Genomic DNA, 23,899 nt, shown 5'->3' on the forward strand with positions numbered 1-23,899 from the left:
CATTGACAATTAGAAAATCAAAAGTTTCAATCAACTCTGAAGGTACTTTATCTATCTGCAGTATCAAATATTCAGCTGATATTTAATTCTTTATATAAAATTAAGCATATCAGGTTGGTGAGATGGCTCAGTGGGTAAGAGACATCCAAAGAGCATCCTTTGGACCGCTTGTCCAAAGGTCTTGAGTTCAAATCCCAGCCACCACATGGTGGCTCACAATCACCCGTAATGAGATCTAACACCCTCTTCTGGTGTGTCTGAAGTCAGCTACAGTGTACTTATGAACAATAACAAACAAATCTTTAAAAAAAATTAAGCATATCCACTCATTAGTATGTAAATTTGCCTTCATCTTTAATAAATAGTAAAATATAAACATTGAAGAACTGTCTTCGAATAAATTTGTTTATAATTTAGTATTCGTAAATGCTTAATTTTATATATATCTATTTTATATAGCTGTATGCTTGGGGCTGTATATAAAAAGTCTTAGGTGAGGGAGCTGGGGGGAGTGGGTAAAGCATCTTCCTGCAAATGAGGCCTGGAGTCAGATCCCTGGAGCCCTCGGCGCCCCAGCTCTAATGCCAGACTCAGAAGGTAGAGTCCAGGGTCTCTGAGAGGAGGGGGGACTCTGCCTAGTAAGACCAGCATATCTGCGTATCTGCACGCTTGGTCTTTGCAAGACCTTACTTCTAAACAAGGGAGATCCTGACGTCAACACTGGGTCTCTACATGTATGAGCACACATTGTGTATGCATACCATACCACCTTCACATGTGCACCCATACATATGAACACACATATACACACATGCAAACACATCACATACACATACACATAGAAAGAAGAAAAGGCGGGGATTTGACCTAGTAAAAAGAGATTTCAATGGAAAACTTCAAGAGGCCTGGCTCCTAAAGCCCCCTTCACCATTCCCGGTATGTTCCTTTATTTCTTAAGGCTTGGTAACAATGTCAGCTTTGTAAAGCCTTCTTCCTGTCAGACCTAATGGTGGTTATTAGTGTGTGAACCTTTTCAGGTATCTGCCCCCCAGGTTATGGAAGCATGACAGGGAGAGAAGAGACGGTTTCCTTAGATGTCAAGTATCACTTAAATGCTTGTAAGTATTGTGTGTAGTTCCAAATGGACAATGGGCATTAGGAAGTCAGAGCTGTACTTGAGAAAAGCCATCTAAGTGTGGGAACACCCTGCACCGACCCTGGGGCTGCTGGTAGGAAACTGAAACATGCTTTGTATTAGTCCCTGCCCTTTCCAGCCCCAACTTCAGGAGAGTATCACACACTGTCAGAAAGAGGAGCTGCCAAGGACAGCAAACTAGCAAGCACTCTTAGGAATTATGTTGACCCTTTCTGGTTTGTCAGAGAAGGAACACAGGTTAAAAATTAGTAGAGAAGGAAGGCTTGGAAGTCCAGAAACAAAATGATGCTTGTTGGTAAAATGTCAAGGTCATTAGGGAAATGCAGTATTTGGACTCTAAGGCAGAAATGCAAAACATAGAAATGAACTAATGGTTTATATTTGTAGCCTAACGGCTGCAAACCCATTTGTCTTCTAGAGTAAATACTGAAAATTACTTGACTGAATGGCCAAGGAGCTATCTCTCTCTAGTCCTCAGTTGCTAGCTCTCAGTCCACACCCACATGGGGAGGGGAGGGGAATTCCAGCTCTCGGTCTGGGTGATGCAGAAGAAGCAAAGCACACATCACAGGGGCTGCTATCGGAGCCTGAGAACGGTCACACCTGCCATTCCATTCCTGCGATAAGAGCTCAGGAGATGCCAAACCCAGTCAGCTTCAGTGTGGCCCACTGAGGACTCTCGTCACAGGCACAGAGCCATGGTCCTGGGGTTGGGAGGTAGGGAGAGAAGGGACGGAAGATTCGGAGTTAAAAAAATTCTCATTGGTGAGTTAGCCATGGATTAATTGAAACTGTTTGGGGAGTTATTTACATGATTAAATGAAAGCATTTCTTTGGTAATGCAGTCTTCCTCACGAAGACCACTAGATATGAATTCTTGTCTTGAATGTTTATTTTAAAACCAAAGCACTATTGCAGAAAGCAAAGAATAAGGTACATTTCCTCTTGGTTAAGTAGACACTGAAAAAGGGGAGTATCTCAGATTATAGTTTTGTTGATCCTCAGCTACTCTGGTTTGTTGGTGTGTCTGTGTGTGCGCGTGTGTATGTGCGTGAGTGTACAACAGAGATAGATAGATAGATAGATAGATAGATGGATAGATAGATAGATAGATAGAGAGAGAGAGAGAGTGTGTGTCAGTTTCATATAGCCCAGGCTGTCCTCAAACTCTCAGTGTGGCTGAGGATGGCCTCCTCTTTCACATCCTCCTGTCTGCCTCACTGCTTGAGTGCCAGGCGCATGTGTCCAGGCCTAATTTGTGTGCTTGTTTGAATTGAAAGCAAGACTTCCTGTACACCAGGTAAGCTCTCTACAAACTGAGCTAGCACCCAACTAGCTAATTTGTAAACATCACCTAGAGTTCTCTAGAGTTCTGTAATCCAATACTCCAGTCCTACCCGCTCTTCCTTCTGTGCTGGTGGTGTAGTTTGAACGCCATTAGTGTCTTCTGCACACCGTCCTTCCCGGACAGCAAGTTTCCTGTTGACAGTCTGGCCAGAGCCATAACTTGGGGGAGTATGGGCAGCTTTTCTGGCATGTACTGAGGACCACCAGGGTGCCCTGCTCCCCCCCAGCACCCACTTACCAGGCCTTCTTCTTCCTCTTATGCTTGGATTCAATCATGCGAACAATGGCTTCCTCTTCGTATGTATGGCCACACATTTTATTTTTCACTGGCTTCTTCATTTCCAGCTATGATTAAGGAGACATTAGGTGCTCAGGAATAACGACCACCCACTTCCTAGTACCCCCAGAGGCTAACTTCTCGTCTTCATGGCTTTAAGTATCAGCTTGCAATCATGAAATTCAGGGCTACAGGGGCTGTAACTTTACTTGGTCTCTGGGCTCTAACTTTTCCCCAGGTCCTAAAGTATATGGTTAAATGAAAGTGCTAGCCACAAACCTCCCAAGTTTGATCTCATCCTTTTTGCTTCCCCCCTCCCAGTGGGACATCAGAAAGCAAACAGGAACCCTTCTGCCCCCGTGAAACCAACCTAACTCCATTTTCTTTGAGGGGAAAGATGAAGCCATACCTGTGTTATGGGGCAGATGAAATTGGTTTGGCTCTGGGTCACAATCATATCTTCGTCAACTCCTTCTGTCAGATCATTCTCTCTGTCTGCATGAATGCCATCTGCAGGGAGAAAGGGGGCTAGTGAGCTTCCTTGGCTCGGCAGCGTGGCAGGCAGGGCGAGGAAGAAAGGGCAGGAAGTTCCTCAGGACCTATTTGACCTCAGTCCCTGCACTAGGCCCTTGGATGGATGGAGGTCAACTCTTCTGTTTTTAACAGAATCCCAAGGGATCCCCAGTTCTGTCCACTTTTGATAAGGAACACAAGGACCAGGTCAGTAAAATAAGACTTTACAAAGTTCAGATAATGAATCCGTAAGGGGATACTGCTTGGTAACAGATGACCTGGTCAGAGGAGTCAGAGGACCTGGTCTCTCCTGTGTTCAGTCACAGGCTTTGGGCTAGCAAGGTGCCTTGCTTCAGAGCTTTGGTACCAAGACAAATGGAGAAAACAAACAAACAAACAAACAAAGCAACATGGCTCCTGCCTCAAGAAACAAAGTGTAGACAGGACCTTCTTGCAGGCCCTTCAGAAACACTTTGGGTGTATGATTTGACCTTCAGTGAGGTAATCTTAGGTATTACTGAGGACTCCAGGAACTATTTAAAGATATGGGTTGTATGCATCAGTTTTTACCGCAGTAGATATTAAGACTGAAGAATTAAAAAAACATATTTATTGCTGTATTTAAAGATAATAGCAACACTCCCATTGCATGTCAATATAAATAACATACATTTATTTATTTATTTATTTATTTAAATGTACACTGGCATTTTGTCTGTATGTACGTTAGTGTGAGGGTGTCAAAAGCCCTGGAACAGGAGTTACAGACAGTTGTGAGCTGCCATGTGGTTGCTGGGAGTTGAACCCAGGTCCCCTGAAAGAGCAGCCAGTGCTCTTAACCACTGAGCCACCTCCCCCTACAATTTTTTTTTTTTTTAAATAAAGACAGGGTTTCTCTGTGTAACAGCCTTGGCTGTCCTGGAACTCACTTTGTAGACCAGGCTAGCACTGAACTCACAAAGATCCCTTTACCTCTGCCCCCAAGTGCTAAAATTAAAGGTGTGAGCCACCATACCCAGTTCATATAAATAAAAATTTTAAAATTTAAAAGTAATTATATTTCCCAGGACAAACCAGAGAATGGCATCATGTTTTTGGATTTGTAAATATCTTTTTTTTTTTTTTTTTTTTTTTGGTTTTTCGAGACAGGGTTTCTCTGTATAGCCCTAGAACTCACTCTGTAGACCAGGCTGGCCTCGAACTAAGAAATCCGCCTGCCTCTGCCTCCCGGGTGCTAGGATTAAAGGCGTGCGCCACCATGTCCGGCTGATTTGTAATATCTTAAATGTCTGGTTTCATAGAAGGCAGCTTCTAGAGACAGCTAGATTTCAGTATCTTTCTGGCATCTAACCCCGTGAAATACCATGTTGGGGAATCTCAAGGAGCTGACGTGAAAAAGCATGCCATCACATTGCTGCTCTGAAGAGAGCTGACCCGGGGGGCACCTCAGCTCCTAGCCTGCACTGAGAATGATGCACAGAGAGTGTGAGGTTGTGAACACAGAGCCATCTGCTTCCCCTCACTGTGTTACACCTGTCCTTTACTGAGGAAAACAGGGGACAGGTGAGCTCCTTTCTGAAGACAGGCTACAGGCTGAGTCTCCCTAAGCTGTAAGTCTGAAATCTGTAATACACCAAAACTTACAACATTTTGCATACCAACATGACACCAGACACGGACAATGACACTGTGAGACTTTGCTTCATGGATATGATTAAAATGCTATATGACATCAGAGTCTGTTTGAGCTTAGGTGGTTATTTTCTGGTGAGGACATTCATCTATTTAAAATACTGTAATAAGTTGCTGTCTTCGGGCTTTGTGCAGAAACTGTATGGGATATAGTTAAGCTTTCTGCTTGGCTTGTATCCTAGCCTCGGGTTATCTCACTATGTATATGCAAATGTTTAAAAATTCCAAACCAGAAACACTGTGGTCCCAAGTATCTCAGGTAAGGCATCTTTAGTCTATACTTGTCAACTGTCTGTCAATGGCTTATTATTTCCTCCTTTTCTCTGTCTTTTTTCTTTCTCCTCTTCCTTCTTTCATGCTGGTAGAATAATATAGACCTAAAACTGCTTTCTTGTCAAGTTGTAGGAGACAAGCCCTTGACTCAGACAGAAACTCCAGCAGGGTCAGAGGGGTTTGTAAACTTTTGTGTTACAGAACTACTTTGGGCCTCCCTTTAGGCCAGGTGGAGTGTCTGTCTGTCTGTTTAAAGGTCTGTCTGTCTATCTGTCCTACTAAGGCAGAACAAGGGCATGGAATTTTTGTTCACGGCCATCTGGTTGGAGGCCAGAGATTCTTCCCCCAACTGCTCTTATAGAGGGGTCCCCTTTTCTTTATTGGACCCCTTTTCTTGTATGGTAATTTCACGTCCCTAAGACGATGCTCACTCCACGAGGGGAGGATAAAGATGCTGGACTCCCAAGCAGAACTCTGGAAAGCACACACAGCAGGGTAGAGAAGCATCAGAGATGCTGGACACCATCTACAGATGTGCATCTCTGTCTCAGAACTGGAACTCTTTCCAAGCATCAACACAATGACTTCAAAGTTTCTGATTTCAGATGGAGTAGGGATGCCCGGCTGCATTTGTCTGTCCATGTGCTCCCAAATCCCAAACCGGTGGTGCTTCTTCTGGTCTAAGGCACTACAGACCAGCAGCGGGTAATCCTTTATTCTAAGCAAGTCAGCTGTCAACTTAAAAATCAACTCATGTTAAAGGCCTACAAATTATATTATTTGCTTATCCTTAGTAACCGTTTATTTAGTAATTAACAATATTTCATTTGGAATCGATACACAGGCTGGATCTATTATTTAATTTAATAAATTATGCAAAGATTACTGCTTAGACACAGCCAGTGACAAACCAGTTATTTGCAGCCATTCTATTTTCAAAGCAAAATTGCAAAAAGTTCAAAACACCTGTCATCAATAAAATGTTGTTTAGTATGTAACAGTCTGTACATGTTTGGTACATGTTTGTTTAGTATGATGCTGGGGTAGGCCTTCTGCGAACAGTGCTCACACCTACGAAGGTCTGCATGTTTTCTGAGCCCTGGGCTTGGCGTTCACTGAATGAGAGACTCCTTTATCAAGTATTGACTCAGGAAAGTGGGCAGGTAATGTAGAAAGGTACAGGGGAGGCTGGAAGCCCTGCTGCCTCTGGGACCCCTGCTCTTTGCAAAGCCTCCTCCTGTGGGCGGGCGACTCCTCTGCCTGATTTCGTGTCTGATAGTCAAAATAAAGTAGCTCCTTGTGAATTTCTTACAGAGTTTATTCTGAACCAATGGCAGATTTCTGACTATAAATATTACAGTGTGGAATTCACCGGAAAATCTGTTAGACGTATTAACAGAGTTCAGCCCACGTGAAAGACTGTGGGTTTGTTGGTTTTTTTTCTATTTTTAAATTTCAAAAGGTGGAGGAAGCAAGAAAGCACAACTCAGATGCAATGCCAACCGCTAGGGAGGCCGAGCAGGGAACTAAGAGATGGCAGAGATCACGAACAGGGAGGTAACGAGAGAGAAGGGTGAATGCCAGCCGTGAGTAATAGCCCACAGACCGAGAGAGTCTAAAAGAGGAAAGATTGCAATAGCGACACTTCTCTAAAGAGAGCATTTCCTCACCCTCCACCTGTATTTATAGAAAGTGACATTAATACTGGGATTCTACAAGGTGCTCACAAAAGGTTGCATCTGGCAATAAATATCACTTCTGGTGGTTTACCTGGTCTCCAGGACAGAACTGCATGGTACGTGTGGTAAAAGGCAGGCGGGAGAGAAAGGCACAGATCTGCCAGAACCACAGACATTTGGAGAGTAGGGTTAGCTGCTACCCAAAGTCTTACTTATCCCAGAACATCAAGAGCCAGACAAAGCATAGCTTGTGCTTAAAACTGTCCAGGGTGCATGTCATTCCACATTCTCCCGATGCAGCCTCTGAGCACTGCGAACAGTGTGCTGCTTCTAGAGTTTTCCATTGCCAGGTGTCTCATTAATACTAATAATAGCTCACTTACTGAAGACTGCTCCAGTGACTTGATATTATTTCATTTAATACTCACATAATACCCACGATGGACTATATTGTTATGTCTAGTATATAGACAAGAATAAGTCTTAAGCCCCATGATATTTCCAGGGCAACTGTAGAAACTAGACCTTTAATAAAGGAGCAGCTGGATTAAGCCAATGTAATCTTTATTAGAGAATCCCAAAATATTCCTGATTTTGCATATATAAGCAAGCAAATGAGATGCCATGTTTCCCACACTCCTGGGTTCTGCGTACATGAATTAAATCAGGCATAGAGATGAAGAATGTTTAGAGAAGCAACTGTGCCTGTACTGAACATGCACAGACCTTTTCCTCTTGTTACTGGTCCCTAAGTAGTGCAGAGCCTCTGAGTATAGCATTTACACCAAATTGGGTATGGGGAGTAAACCCAGAGATGACTCTAAGAGGGTGTGTGTTCTATGCAAACACTTGCCATTGTGTCTATGGTACTTGAACATTTGTGAAATCTGATATCTCAGGCATCCCAGAGATAACCCCTCACAGATACCGAAGGATGGCTGGATGTTGTGAGAGGCATATGTTAGCTGTTAACATCTAATCAATGGGCAGACCTCAGAACCCCTACCCTGCATCTAGATGCCTGGGCTCAGGAAGCAAGCACCGTGTGTGTGGGGAAGAAAGACTGCCAAAAACTAAGATTACAGTGGAGGGATGTACAGGGTAGGAGTCAGGTAATCAAATATGGTTGCTTAATTGATGTCCCCCCACCCTCACCTCTAAGACAAGATCTTATGTACTGGAGGATGGTCGCAAATTTACTATGTAGCTAAGGATGACCCTGAACTTTTTGACTTATTGCCTCTACCTTCTGAGTGAAAGGATTACAGATATGAATGAACCATGCCTAGTGTATGTGGTACTGGGCTTTCTGCAAGGTAGGCAAGCTAGACCCCTAAACCTTGAATTTTCTCATATATTATTATTATTATTATTATTAATGTATGAGTGTATGCCACATGTGTATGTGTGTTCTCAGAGGCGAGAAGAGGACATTAGCTGGAACTGGAGTTATAGGTAGTTGTAAGTCTGCCAAGCTCAGGTCATCTGGAAAAACAAGAAAGGCTTTTAACCAATGAACCACCTTCCCAGCACCTGAGGTTGAGAGACACATACATATCTCCCTCCTTCCTTGATGCCACAGAAGGAGCACCAGAGGAAGCAGGGATGATGCAAGTGTCTGAAGGAGGATTTTCAAAGTTAAATACTTGTGACACACACAATTGAGGACATGACAGGGTGGGCACTGCATAGACCAAGATGTCAGTTTCCACTGTCAAAGCTGAGGCCTTTGGTCTGTCTCACACACTTTCCTACCATCTAGTTGCTCAAGGCTGAACCCATATGATTCACTCTGAATACTCTACCTGGATCTCTACTGAACCAGACCTGACCACCTTCTGCCTGGACAGCCACAGTTCCTCCTGGTGGGAGTCGAGGGCCGTGCCCCACAGCACCCTTCAACCTCACCGACACCAGTCACCCATCACCTGGTCTCTGTGAGCAAGGCAAATTCCTTCTTGTCTCTGGGTCCCTCCATTAATCAGCTGGGGGGATGTTCTTGCCTTGGCTTGCTCCACTCTTTCCTGTCATTAAAATGTCATCTTGGAGAGGCCTTTTCTGATGTACCAAGCTGAAGAAGTCACTGATGCCTAGCACTGTAATGGTGCTCTGAGGGACACACACCCACACACACGGCATTCTCGAGTGTCTTTCTTCCTCCTTCCCAGAACCCTCATCTTCTCCAGGAAGACAAAGCTTTTGTGGTCTTATTATGGTTCCTAAAGTCTAAAACAGTCCTTGGCAGATAGGAGTTGTTCAATAAACATCAGACTGGTCCTGTGCTTCACCCAATAAGGCAGAAGATTATTTTCCCACAAGATTATACTTGCATATATATAACAGATGTGAACACACACACACACACACCCTTACACCCTCTCACTCAATAATTGTACACGTTGTCAAATAAGAGAGACCTTCATGGTAGGTCTGGGTGCAGCCCTGGACCCTGGACTACATGTCAAAGGCAGGAAGTAAATATAAGTTTTACAATTACAGTAGGCTGTGTGGTAATTACAAAGGAGAATCCAGACATGGTCTTGTGGTCACAAATACATTTGGTTCTGGCCACACACAGCCCTAGCATTAGTCACTTGTCTGTCTTCAGGCATCCCAAATTTGGCTACTAGTTAGACAGTTTTATGCTAGTGGGGAATAAATGTTGATTGCTATGTACTTTTTCAATTAGGCCCGAACATTTTCTAAAAGCACTTTTCTCTCAAAAATAGTGTATGGAGGAAACGCTATACCAATATTTGCTGCCTGCTGGGGTTCTCACTTGTGCTATTCTGGGACAGCATATTTAGACGGGGCGAGCTGGTGCACAGAGGGTGCAGGGGCCTCCCAAACTCACTGATTCTAAGTCTGAAACTCTGCAGTTGCAATGAATCATCTCTGTACTAGCCATGCCTGGGACTGCAGGGGCCTACCTGGACACTGAGCCTCAGGTCCTAATGAGAAAGTGATGTGACAGTGTGTGTGTGTGTCTGTGTCTGTCTGTCTGTGTGTAGGGGAACTGGGGGGGGGGTGGTAAGAGCCCTTCTATGACTTTTGGGCACCTAATTCTATACCTTAATTTCTTCTTGGGACTGGTGGTTTATTCTGAATATCAGCTTCTTAGCTGGGCTAAGCTGACATTTCTCTTTGGCAGGGAACTCAGTCTTGGCTACCAATACTTTCTGTGTCAACACAGTGCCTGCTGTATGTGAGCAGTATTTCAGAATTAAAATGTGCATCATGTTTAGATAGGGCCCATGGAACAGAGGATTTTGTACATGATATAACTTACACAGGATGGCAAATCTCCCCAATGAATGGTTGTTTAGCTTGGTGTTCTTGTGGGACTTCTAACAGTGGGAGTAGGGTTGCCTCTGATTCCTTTGCCTATGCTTGGGACCTTTTATTCCTATTGGGTTGCCTTGTCCAGCCTTGATACGAGGGTTTGTTCCTAGTCTATACTGTGATTTTTTTTTTTTTATGCTAGGTTCTATTGACATCCCCGGGATGCTTGCTCTTTGTTTGTTTGTTTGTTTTTTCGAGACAGGGTTTCTCTGTATAGCCCTGGCTGTCCTCGAACTCAGAAATCTGCCTGCCTCTGCCTCCTGGGAGCTGGGACTAAAGGCGTGCGCCGCCACGCCCGGCTTTTTTTTTTTTTTTTTTAAAGGGAAATGGAGGAGTGGATCTGGGGGAGAGGGGAGGTGTGTGAGGGGGACTGGGAGAAGTGGAGGGAGGGAAAATTGGTCAGTATGTATGTGAAGACTAAAGATAATTTTTAAAAAAGTCACCAAACCTATATTTCAACTAAAATATTCAGCAAACAGAGGGTAATACAATGAAATTAGAACAACTATAATGTAAGATGGCTCTAATAACTATTTATCAGGTGTGTGTATGTATAATTCTATAAATATTACAGAATTCTAACACTGCAACTTTGAATCCTTACTGCTATTGTGATGATGATGATGATGATGACTGTTGAGACAGGGTCTTGCTGAACAGCCCAGGCTACTCTCAAACTCTCCATCCTGCCCCAGCCTCCTAAGTGCTGGGATCACAGTCATCCCACTTGGCTAATCATCATCACTGTTTTTACCACCACTATGTACCAGGCATTGTCCTTATATTGTAAAATATAAAAATCCTAAACCAGGCAGGGGGATCCTGTCATGGTCGGAGCACAGTTACACAGGGACACGGACACACACACACACACACACACACACACACACACAAAGCTTTGTGCACTGTGAAAGCTGCAGACCTCTGGAAAGCAGATCCCAAGAGAGAGCAGGAGAGCGAGCCTCTCAGAGAGCGGTTCCCCTATAAGCTTCCATGATGACCTTTCAACAAGAATACATGCTCTGGTTTTGATGCAGAACTTCCATACAATTCAGTTCTCCAATTTATAATTCCCCTGACTCCACTTCTCAAATGCTAGGATTATAGATGTTCAGCCCCACACCCAGATTTAACACAACTCTGCGGCCCCCATAAATGGGAGCACTTCCTTTACTACTACCTCAGCTCAAGGATGCTCTCTGAGGATGCTTGCTTGCTCTTCACACAGCCATAATCTACAGTCATCCCTGCTCTCTGTACTTGGAGAAGCCATCTCAACCCACCCACTGCATCCTAGTCCATCTGACCCAGTCCTCAGCAGCCAATGGCCTATCTTTGCCTTCCATGCCACACCCTTTTGGCTTTACCTTCCTCCTGTGTGTGGTTTTTATAGGATTGCAATGTCTCAGCACAGACCCTGAAGGTTCCTTGTGGATAGACAGCTGTGGTGCAGTCACAAGATGGAACCTGGTACAAATACTCCTGTCAGTCCTGCACCGAAGCATCCCTAGAGGTGAGGAGAGGGGAGCAGTAGAGGTGAAGCGCCTCATGAAGATGGTGACTAAGCCACGCTCCTCAGGAAGGTGTGATAAACGGGAAGGATGCCAGGCAGCAAGAATTACAGTAGTTAAGAACGTGAGATCTGGAAAGAGCCTGCTTGGACCTGCCTTGTTCAATTAGCTAGTGCTCCTTGGCAGGTTATCTCAACTTTCTTTGCCTCAATCCCTCAGCAGTAAGATGGGCTAATAGTGATGTTTATTGCATGAAACTATATGAGGACTAAATGAGTGGGCCTGGAAAAAGGCTTTAGTGTTGTTGGTGTGTGGCTTTTGAGATGGGATGGTGTCAGGTAGCCTGGGCTGGGGCTAACTTAGAACTCTTACATTTGTTTTTAGGTTTATCGTGTGTGTGTGTGTGTGTGTGTGTGTGTGTGTGTGTTTGCATGTACCTGTACATGTGCACACACATATGTACAGTGCATGTGTAGGTTACAGGACACCTCACTGACTCTACCTTGAACCTGATCCTCCTGCCTCCATCCCCTAAATGCTGAGATTACAGGTGTAGGACATCATGCCTGACTAGGGAAGGTTCTCAGAATGGTGCCTGGCAAAAGCAAGCGAGTGTTATAGTGCTAATTAACATTATCACCCAAACTCGCATGAAGTGAGCATTCAGTGTGTACCTATAACATATGCAAGGTCAGTTAAATCATTCCAAAGAACCTGCAAGATGGGGTTCTACATGGGACAAACCCTTCCATGCCCTAGGCAACAGGGAGGCTTAAATTAGCCTGGCATGTGCAATTTGCTGACACAGCACTGTCAACATCTTCAATCTGCTGCCTGCTTTCCTTGCTGGCTCTTTCGACATATGGTTGATTATCTTGAAGGAAAAGAGTAAGGACTTTCAGATCATTCCTAGAAATGAGCCAACATCTTAATACTTATTTCCATCTACTATTGTATCTACTAATGGGTTACACATGCCTTTTGTCTTCAGCTGACATCACATATTATTTTGCTTTCATCTTTTAAATACTGTCAAAATAGAGCTTTTAAAAAACTATCAAAACCCAGTGCATTTAACTGGTGGGGTGAAGCCATCCAGGTGAGATTTGGCTATGTTATCTCATGGCAGAAAGATTTGAAAAACATCACCACACACAGTGTTTGTATTTGTACTTTATAAAAGAGAGGAGTGGTGGTCATCCCCAGGTCACCAACCAAGAGTAAGAAATCCAAAGCACACATTCAAATTCCTTATTTTGAGCAATAAACAAACATATACACACTCTGCCTAACAAGAAAATGTGGATTAGCTATCACCATGAAGGTATGCTTATAACCCTCAATTATGAAGGTTTACAGAAAAGTCTACTGTAAGGAAAGACTGGAAAAAATCACCTTCAGCTCATCTTCTTGTCTGCGTCATGGAGACAGTCTTGCTGTGTAGTGAAGACTGGCTATCTACTTACTATGTATATGCAGCCTTGAGCCTACAGTGATCTTCAGCCTCCTGAGTGCTGCGACTACAGGTATGTACTACCATATCCAGCTTCATCTTTCTATCTGTTCTTATATTATATTAGAGGTTGCTAAGTACCAGGTGTCAGGTATGAGGACAGTTGAGTCATCTTACTGATGTCATCCACTCTCTTAAAACCGTCGGTTCTGGCTCATCCTTCTCACTCACTGCTGCTCTCCCAAGTCAAGCTCTCTGCAGGTCCTGTTTCCCTGCATTACGCTCTTTATCACCCATTATTCCCATCTACTCTTTAGACCCCAGCTAGATTATGCTAAAATTATTGTCTCTGATAGGACAAGGCACTTCCTTGGCACCTAGAAAACCCTGATCTCCCATGGCTTCCTTCCTCAAACCTAAGCCTAGCATCCATACAAACTGCTTAGATTTTATCCAGATCTGCCATGTTCTTCTTTCCCTCCACCATCTTTCCACACCAATCCCTGAAATCCTTCAAGACTCAATTCAAATCTTCCTTCAGTGTGGTCCTATAGCAGAAGTACATCCTCCTTCAGCATCCGTGTTGTCACTTTCCTACCAGCCTGCAGATTCCTCTAGGGTGGGGGCTCTGCTTCCTTCATCTTCATTGTATCACCATATCAAGAAAAAAAGGCATCAGAATGTCATCAGAATTACCCAGTGTGATGCTTGGGAATACCACAGATCCTTAGTAGTAACTATATATGATTATGCCTCCTTTACAACACTATTATGATTGCTGTTATTTTGCCCTCGCACGCATGCCTGTGCCCACAGAGGTTGGAGGGTGCTGGAGCCCAGCAATGGGATTATGGGTAGTTGTTAGCCGGCATGTGGGTGCTGGGATTGAACTCAGGTCCTCTGTAAAAGTGATGAGTCACAATAGTCACAAATAATGTAAAATACTTTGGTGTGACTCTAACTAAGGACGTGAAAGATCTGTGTGATATGAACTTCAAGTCTCTGAAGAAAGAAATTAAAGAAGATCTCAGCAGATGGAAAGATCTCCCATGCTCATGGATTGGTAGGACTAATATAGTAAAAATGGCTATCTTGCCAAAAGCAATTTACAGATTTAATGCAATCCCCACCAAAATTCCAACTCAATTCTTCAATGAGTTAGAAAGAACAATCTGCAAATTCATCTGGAATAACAAAAACCCTAGGATAGCAAAAACTCTTCTCAAGGATAAAAGAACCTCTGGTAGAATCACCATGCCTGACCTAAAGCTGTACTACAGAGTAAGTGTGATAAAAACTGCATGGTACTGGTACAGTGAGAGACAGGTAGATCAATGGAATAAAATTGAAGACCCAGAAATGAACCCACACACCTATGGTCACTTGATCTTTGACAAGGGAGCTAAAACCATCCAGTGGAAAAAAGACAGCATTTTCAACAAATGGTGCTCGTTCAACTGGCAGTTATCATGTAGAAGAATGCAAATTGATCCATTCTTATCTCCTTGTACAAAGCTCAAGTCTAAGTGAATCAAGGAACTCTATATAAAACCAGAGACACTGAAACTTATAGAGGAGAAAGTGGGGGAAAAGCCTCGAAGATATGGGCACAGGGGAAAAATTCCTGAACAGAACAGCAATGGCTTGTGCTGTAAGATCAAGAATTGATAAATTGAACCTTACAAAATTGCAAAGCTTCTGTAAGGCAAAGGACACTGTCAAGAAGACAAAAAGGCAACCAACAGACTGGGAAAAGATATTTATCAATTCTAAATCCGATAGGGGACTAATATCAGATATATATATAAAGAACTCAAGAAGCTGTACTCCAGAAAAACAAATAACCCTATTAAAAAATGGGCTACAGAGCTAAACAAAGAATTCTCAACTGAGGAATACTGAATGGCTGAGAAGCACCTGAAAAAATGTTCAACATCCTTAATCATCAGGGAAATGCAAATCAAAATAATCCTAAGATTCCACCTCACACCAGTCAGAAGATAAGATCAAAAATTCAGGTGATAGCAGATGCTGGCAAGGATGTGGAAAAAGAGGAACACTCCTCCATTGCTGGTGGGATTGCAAGCTGGTACAACTACTTTGGAAATCAGTTTGGTGGTTCCTCAGAAAATTAGACATAGTACTACCGGAAGATCCAGCAATACCACTCCTGGGCATATACCCAGAAGATGTCCCAACTTGTAATAAGAACACATGCTCCACTATGTTCATAGCAGCCTTATTTATAATAGCCAGAAGCTGGAAAGAACCCAGATGTCCCTCAACAGAAGAATGGATACAGAAAATGTGGTACATTTACACAATGGAGTACTACTTAGCTATTAAAAACAATGAATTTATGAAATTCTTAGGCAAATGGATGGATCTGGAGGGTATCATCCTGAGTGAGGTAACCCAATCACAAAAGAACTCACATGATATGTACTCACTGATAAGTGGCTATTAGCCCAGAAACTTAGAATACCCAAGATACAATTTGCAAAACACATGAAACTCAAGAAGAAGGAAGACCAAAGGGTAGATACTTCGTTCCTTCTTAGAAGTGGGAACAAAATACCCATGGACGGAGTTACAGAGACAAAGTTTGGAGCTGAGACTGAAGGAAGGACCATCCAGAGACTGCCCCACCCAGGGATCCATCCCATAAAAAAACCCCACCAAACCCAGATACTATTGCATATGCCAACAAGATTTTGCTGACAGGACCCTGATTTAGTTGTCTCCTGTGAGGCTATGCCAATGCCTGGCAAATACAGAAGTGGATGCTTACAGTCATCTATTGGATGGAACACAGGATCCCCAATGAAGGAGCTCTTAGAGAAAGTACCGAAGGAGCTGAAGGGGTCTGCAACCCTATAGGAGAAACAACAATATGAACTAACCAGTACCCCCAGAGCTCATGTCTCTAGCTGCATATATAGCAGAGGATGGCCTAGTCGGCATCAATAGGAGGAGAGGCCCTTGGTCTTGCTAAGATTCTATGCCCCAGTATAGGGAATGCCAGGGCCAGGAAGCTGGAGTGGGTGGGTTGAGGAGCAGGGCATGGGGAGGGTATAGGGGATTTTTGGAGAGGAAACTAGGAAAGGGGATAGCATTTGAAATGTAAATGAAAAAATATCTAATAAAAAAAAAGTGATAAGTGCTCTCAGTCACTGAACTGTCTCTTCAGCCCCATTTATTTCGTTTCCCTTTTATACCTTTTAAAAAAATTTTTTATTAGATATTTTCTTCATTTACATTTCAAATGCTATCCCAAAAGCCCCCTATACCCTCCCCTGCCCTGCTCCCCTACCCACTCACTCCCACTTCTTGGCCCTGGCATTCCCCTGTACTGGGGCATATAAAGTTTGCGATACCAAGGGGCCTCTCTTCCCAGTGATGGCCGACTAGGCCATCAACATATGCAGCTAGAGACACAAGCTCTGGGGGTACTGGTTAGTTCATATTGTTGTTCCACCTATAGGGTTGCAGACCCCTTCAGCTCCTTGGGTACTTTCTTGAGCTCCTCCATTCGGGGCCCTGTGTTCCATCCTATAGATGAATGTGAGCATCCACTTCTGTATTTGCCAGGCACTGGCAAAGCCTCACACGACACAGCTATATCTGGGTCCTTTCAGCAAACCTGGGGGTCCATCCCATAATCAGCCACCAAACGCAGACACTATTGCATATGCCAGCAAGATTTTTATACCTTTTTGCTTTAGCAAAGAGTGTTAAGACTGAATTTTGAAGCCAGGCAGTGGTAGCGCAGCACTTGGAGGCAGAGGCAGGTGGATTTCTGAGTTCAAGGCCAGCCTGGTCTACAGAGTGAGTTCCAGGACAGCCAGGGATATACAGAGAAACCTTGTCTTGAAACAAAACAAAACAAAACAAAACAAGGCTGATTTTTGAGTCATGTGTGGTGGCTAACACCTATAATCCCAGCACTTTGATAGCTGAAACAGGAGGATTGCTACAGGTCTGAGGCCAGCCTGGGCTACATATGAGACACTATTTCAACAAACATGCTTGTAATCCCAGCACTCAATAGGCTGAGGCAGGAAGAGCAAGATGTGAACAGTTGTTGCTTTTGCAAACAAGCCAGGTTGGACCCAGAACCTATGGTGGTTCAGAACTCCAGTTCTAGGAGGAGCCAGTGCCCCTTTATGACCTCCAACAGGACCAGGCATACACATTGTATACATACACTTAAAACACACATCTTTTTAAAAAAAAAAAAAAAAAGAGTTTGAGGTTAGCCTGGGCTACACAGTAAAGTTGTCTCAAAACAACCCCTCATAAAATATAAACAAAATAAGCAAACCAAAAACAACCAACCAAACCCCCAACTTCTTTATTGTATAGCAATGTACTTACATTTCTTTCTTTTTAAAGCCAGGAGATGAACTCCCAAAGCATATTTATTATGGAAGAAAGGCTTTATTTTTATATTTTTAGCCAAGTTCTGCCTGCCTCTGCCGTTGAGTGTGCTGGCATTGGTTAGCCTAGGAAGAAAGTTTAAAATGTCAAAGCTTGAGGGTACAAATCCATTGAGGCTTAACAACACTGTCACTGTAATGTCAGCAAAGCTACCCACAGATGGGTTGGCTTCTGATGACCAAGTGGCCAGGTCATCAGGGCAGGACCTCCTAAGCTAACGTAACACCCAGACTATGCCTTTAGTTTGCATGGCTCTGTCTGAAGTTAGTCTAACAATAAACATCCTTCCTAAAGAGAAACTTCAGCTGACAGAATGGATGAGATAAAATCAAAGTCAGAGAGAGAAAGGAGAGGGAGGAAGGAGGAAGATGGAAGAAGCACATGAGGGTGATCGGCTGAAGAACTCCTGAAAGCACCCACTGATGAAGCTTCCTAAACTTAGCCCCTGTCCCAAGACTTTCCTCTGCCCCACCCCCACTTCCCAGCCTTTCACATGCACAGGAAGACACAGGACTTCATCATAAGGATCAGCTAAGGACATGGCTCTGGTGAATGTATACAATAGATGTGAGTCATTTGTTCATTTTGTAAACATGAAGAAGTCACACTAAAACTTCATTACTTTCACGGGGCTTCCCAATATGCTTAGCACGGAACATTCAATCTTTTTCTGAACTCATTTCGAGAAACGTCAGGGAGAGCAAACCTGACCACTGAAAGCCTACATATTCCAGACAGGTGATGATAGTGGGGCAAGCACGGGAACATAGCAGCAGCATCAACAGAGGCTGTAATGTCTACAGGCCTTGCCTATGCTGCACAGAAGGAAGCAAGAGGGGTCCAGAGAGCAGAGGGCTCTGCCTTCTCTGGAGAACGCACTCAGGAGTCCTCTGGAGACCATCTTCTACTGGAGGCAGGTAAACACATCCTTCAGTCTTTACGACACTGTTTTACCACTAACCCTGTAAGCTTCTCGAGGGCAGGGCCAGCTTTTACTCATCTTTAAATTCCCTGGGATGGTACCCAGACAGGAGCTCTGTGGCAGGATGTGGACTGCACCCTTACATGGTCCTTGGTGGCTTCCAGATGCTCTGCTCATTCTTATAGGTCTTGTGCAGAAAAGAGAGTCACATTTCCTGTAGGCATACACTTGGGGCGTGGGGGTTGGGAGTGAGGGTGCTGAGTCCAGGCCCCAGAACCACTGGCTACCTCTGCCATCAACTTTGAATGGGTGTTTCCTGTGCGTGCTTTCTTCTCCATCTCATTAGGCGAATCTAAAGACGAAGTAAAACACCTTATCCTCTAACAAGGAGGAGTGTGGGACCCAGTAAATGGATGAAGTAGCAGCAAAGCCAGAAAAACAAAACAAAACAAAGCAAAAGCACGAGGACTCTGGGGACGGGTTCTCAAAAAAGAGGCTGACTGGCTGGTGTGTCTTTCTGTCTTCAAACCTGTCGGTGTCTAACTCTTAAATCTGGGTGCCTGTGGTCCTACAACACAGAAGATAGTATTGCTGTTGAGTGGACAACCTGCTGGTAAGTTGGGTATGAGAAAATGGAAGGAAGGAAAGAGAAAGTGAGAAGAGAAAGCTCCCAAGAATTTGCTTCAGAAACTCCATGAAGATTCCAGGTAACTGCCACCATGAGGATGTAATGGTGCCGAGCACAGGCGAATAATTCCTAATGGAGTGTTGGGCGAGATCTGGATCATTCTGATGCAGCAATGAGTAGACATCCCCCACATGGTAGAGGGACAAGGCTATACCATAGCTCTCCAGTTCCCCAGAGTGCAATTCTCTTCATCAGCTATAACACGTGGTGTTCATGACAAAAACAAGTAAATCTGGAGGGGCAACTGGAGGTGATGAGGCAAGCTTCCCTTGCTTCCCCTGAGCCCTGAGCTAGAAGCCCTGTGGGGGACAGGCAGGCAGGGGCTTCAGAAGCCAAGAGAAGAAGCGCACTAAAAATAAATGAAGGGTGAACATCAAGGAGGCAGAGAAATTGCACAGGGATGTAATCAGCACACTAATTACAGGGTCATAATTAGGAGCGCTGAAATGAAATTAAGAAGAGGGAAATTTTAATTGTCAGGAAGAACTCTTAGGGAGAGAGGGCTTCTCACACAGCACAGACTGAAGGCCATTCATCTTAACAACGTTGGCCCAAACAAGCTGGCAAGTATTTAAGGCGAATTTATTTCTGTTATCCAAAGTAGGCTAGGTTACTTGATGACACACAGAGGCCTCTTGTATCTAATTTTATCATCTTGCTCTAATTCTAAATTAAATAGTAAAAGAAAAAAAAAAAAAGAACTAATGATGAAGAAGCCCATGACTGTCTCATTCCAAAAGTCTGATTCAGCTGCTAAGGAGATCAAAGCAGAAAGAATGGAACAGTCAAACACGGTCTCATGGATGGCAGAGTTGCAGATGAAGAATCCCAAAATACAGTTTTATTTTCGAGAATTAATACAGAGATGGAATTCAACCCAGTCAACCATGCTGGGAGGCGTTGCAGAGTTATCAGTTTTCTCTGTCTTTCTTTTTTTCTTTCTTCAGACAGGGTCTTGTCAAGGCTGGTTGTGAATTTACCACATATTTGGGGCTGACCTTGAACTCCTGCCTCAGTCTCCCCACTACTGAAATGATGGGCATGTGGCATCGTGCCTGGCTCAGCATTTAGTCTAATTTTATCATGGCATCTTGGAGTAGTCTCCCTGTGAACCGATAACCAAGACTAAACCAGAAAGATGGTCAAGTAAAACTTAAAGAAAACTGATTTTTCTCTTCCTCATTTAGGAACCCATGATATGATTCATGCAATTTTCATGTGGCAACTGTGTAGGCGCAGAAGGCAGGGCTGAGGCCAGGCAGGGAAGGCATCCCGTGGCACAGCACAGGCACATTATGGGGAGCACACAGAAAGTGGGGAGCTCCAAGATGGGGAGCTCTCAGGGAGGTCTCAGATAGTGATGACAGAAGGGACAGTAATGCATGCTGGGAGTTACCCAAGGGAAAAGGAGCTGAGCTGAGTGAGTGCAGGGAAACCTGTGGGGCAGGCGCTGCCACCCTAACATTTTTCACGATGGGTGCAAGGACAGTCACTCCCATGATGTGTAACAAAGCCTGGTGTTCATTACATCAGCAACCAAAGCATCCGAGAGATTTTTCTCACCACTGATTCTTCAAATGCCCCTAGAATGTCAGCACACAGAAACATGCTGGTTTCCTTCCTCACATCCCTGCTGAGGTAAGTTCCTGACACTCTTGAGAGGCCCTGGGACAGACGGTGCCGTGACAACGTGTGGCATGTGTCCTGTGAACTCTAGCAAGACTCCTGGGAGGAAAGGCCACAAAGCATCGTAGGGGCTCAAGGGAAAGCATTGGGAGACATTTGAGGCTAGGGGAGACAAGTCATGGCATGGATAGGACAGCAGGCAAACCAGAAGGAAACCGGACATTGCTGGAGCCTCCACAGCAGCTGGGTACCATTCTGACAAGATTTCCCCAGGGTCAGTCCAATCTTGAGATGAGGTACTCTGTGTTCTCCCAGCCTGTCTGCTCATCCTTGACCTTCATGTCAGTTGTGAATCTCAGTCTAGAGCTGTAGATTCCACCTTTTTGTGGGAATCTTTGTAAAACCCTTTTTCTGAATTCAGATCCCAAGGCGTCTGAAGCCACATGATGCCCTATCACAAACATTTCCGTGGCCCTCACTTCTCATCACATACTACTTATTACTGCTGGAGTAAAATTCATTTAAAACCCCATTACTGACAACAGGCACTGTATTTAGAAAGGATAGACAGTCTGAAGGCAGGCGCAGGAAGTCTGCAGCACTCAGGATATTATAACGCAGGCTTTGATCTCATACCGTGTTAACTATATAACAATGTAATTGCTAACTTGCCCTTTCTTTTCCATATCACCTTCATGGCTCAGGTAAAATGCTCACTGCCATTGCTAATGAAGTCAGAAGTGGATCATCGCTGGGCTTTGGCTATACTTGGGAGTTTCAGTGCAATAGAGATTTACATGCTGTAGTCAGAACAAGCAAGGCTTTCATTCTAAGTGAAAAGGGACCCTGGCTTTTCAAAAGCTAAGTGAGGCGAAAATTCAAGCTGAGGGGGCTTTGGGATCTCCTGCAGTAGGAAACTTGGCTTCTGCTGATCCTAGCGTATAGAAACTATTCTCCAGAGCCTTTACCTTACAAGCAGGTTTTGCTTCCCTGTCTGTCCAACAGCAACAACAGATAGCCTTTGGGTTAGACAGCAAGCTAGAGGCACAAGTACAAGGACCTGAAAGCCCTGACCTCAATGACTTTGTGACCTGGGAAGGTATGTCCCCTGCGCTCTGCTCTTCACTCTTTCTTTTCCAATGTGAAAAGTAAATCATGAGACCGGCAGGAGGGCGGACTGCAGACTCTCCAAACCCACTCCAGTCTTAAATCCTTTATACTCACCATCAGACCATCTTAAAAAAAAAAAAAAAGCAGACAAAAGTTTTTGTGGGTATTTGGCTAAGTCAACTTAAACAACTCCTTACACTGAGCCCATGGGAAGCCTGGGACTTCAAGAGTCAACCTGCTGGTAAGCTAATCTTGCACAACATCCTAATTTATGTTACAGAAATAAATGGCCATTAGTAACCTGGCAAATAAAATTTGGATCTCAAGTGATGAAAACATGTTTCACTGTGACCAATATTAAGTAGGTTGAGCAACAGAAATAGTTACCCAAGTACAGCATGTAGGTGCAATGTGCTTATTCCTACCATTCTGGAAACTGTGTTACAAGAGCCAGTGGACAACAGAAAGGAATTATGTGTAGACATGTCCCCTACAGGAGGCGGAGCAGGGCTGTAAGTCCGCAGGAAGAGCACAACTTAATCCAGGGGCTAGGATCTATGTTCCCAGCGAGGTGAAGCCCTTTAGCCTACTCCTAGAGCCAAACCTCTACCCATTTGACTCTTCTCACCTCACGAGTACAAAGATCTCACACAGGCAACCTAGTTTTGTCAAAGGTAATTGTTTTCTACCAATTACATGATTAGTGATTCACACTAAGTCACAGTTTATCCACAGTGGGTAGCCCATGTCACTGGAAAGGGGAAACAGATAGGATATGGGGTTGCCACATGGGACATTTCCAGACACAATGGCTACAAAGTACTAGTTTGGGGAGAGGAGACTCTCCATCATTCCCAGGTGACTAATATTCACTCTTCCACACACTGGGCAGCAGAATGCCACACACGGCAAAGGGACGTGAGCCCAATCCTTGTGGCCAGCTTTGGCCATGCCAACTCTGCAGCATTAAGACCTCAGGCTTCCACTGGTTCTCAGACGCTGACCCTGGTCTGTTCACAACTTCTGGCTCTGTCCCTGTCAAGTCTTCCTTACTGTTCTCCAGTCTAGCCGAGGCAGTAGGGGCATAGAAGCCATGGTTCAGAGTCAGGCCTCGGAAAATCCTACCTATTCCCTGCCCATCTCTGCACTCAGTGCCCCTTTTCTTCATGTGTAAGTGGGATGCTTAATTGGCAGGTCTACTGAAAAGATTTAAACTAATTTATAACTTAATGAATAACTGACCAATATAGTCAGCACAGCTAAGTCCTTCTTCTCCCCCTTTCCTTGGATTCTAGGATACTAGATGTGTTTACTGTACTTCCTGCCTAAAAGCCTCCTTTCTCATCTTTAAAAAAAACATTAATGATCCATTCTTACAGGACCCTGGGCCCTGCCAGGCTTAATTCCCCTGCTCTCCTTCCAGTGCAAGGCTGGCATGATAACACACAGCTTCCCGGAGTTTTCGATCTTTCCATTCCTAGCTGTATCCTCTCACATCCGTGATCTACCATCTTATTCCAGTGCCCGATGCACACGGGCCTGTGGCAAATTTTGTGAGACCCTAGGTCACAGGATGCTGTGCTATCATCTAGTGAGAGAACACATCAACATATTAATCTGCTTTTACCTTTCATCTTTTGTTGGGCTTTGCAACGTTAAACACTCCAATTCACCAGTAAAGCTTATTATATGCCATCTTTCTTCTTGAGGAGCCTTCCTTTTTTCTAACTCGATGGGTCATATCACCAGGTCAATCACTGCCAAGTAAGTAACTTCTGGTCAATTTGTTCTTCCATAAGCATCGGTGAGACAATGGCAAAAACTTGCATTATTTTCTTGCTCTTTCTAATCAGTATGACCCACCCACAGC

At 44.2% G+C, this 23,899-nt stretch overlaps 1 protein-coding gene across 3 annotated transcripts in view; it reads right to left on the reverse strand.

Moving 5' to 3' along the window:
- Positions 1 to 23,899, reverse strand: part of Nsmce2 (NSE2 SUMO ligase component of SMC5/6 complex) — a 223,548-nt gene that overhangs the window by 6,903 nt on the left and 192,746 nt on the right. For 2 of the 3 annotated variants that reach the window (XM_021182762.2, XM_029469824.2), the window contains 2 exons: positions 3,190 to 3,290; positions 2,742 to 2,848 (listed from right to left, as the gene is read on the reverse strand). In XM_021182762.2, coding sequence (XP_021038421.1) covers positions 2,742 to 2,848; positions 3,190 to 3,290 — 208 coding nt within the window. Of the gene's footprint in view, positions 1 to 455; positions 1,861 to 2,741; positions 2,849 to 3,189; positions 3,291 to 23,899 lie in introns of those variants that run through there. The other variant, XM_029469825.2, reaches the window with a different exon arrangement.

The sequence above is a fragment of the Mus caroli genome, unplaced genomic scaffold, assembly GCF_978045245.1.
Source record: "Mus caroli unplaced genomic scaffold, Mus_caroli_1 scaffold_16, whole genome shotgun sequence".
Classification (NCBI taxonomy): domain Eukaryota; kingdom Metazoa; phylum Chordata; class Mammalia; order Rodentia; family Muridae; genus Mus; species Mus caroli.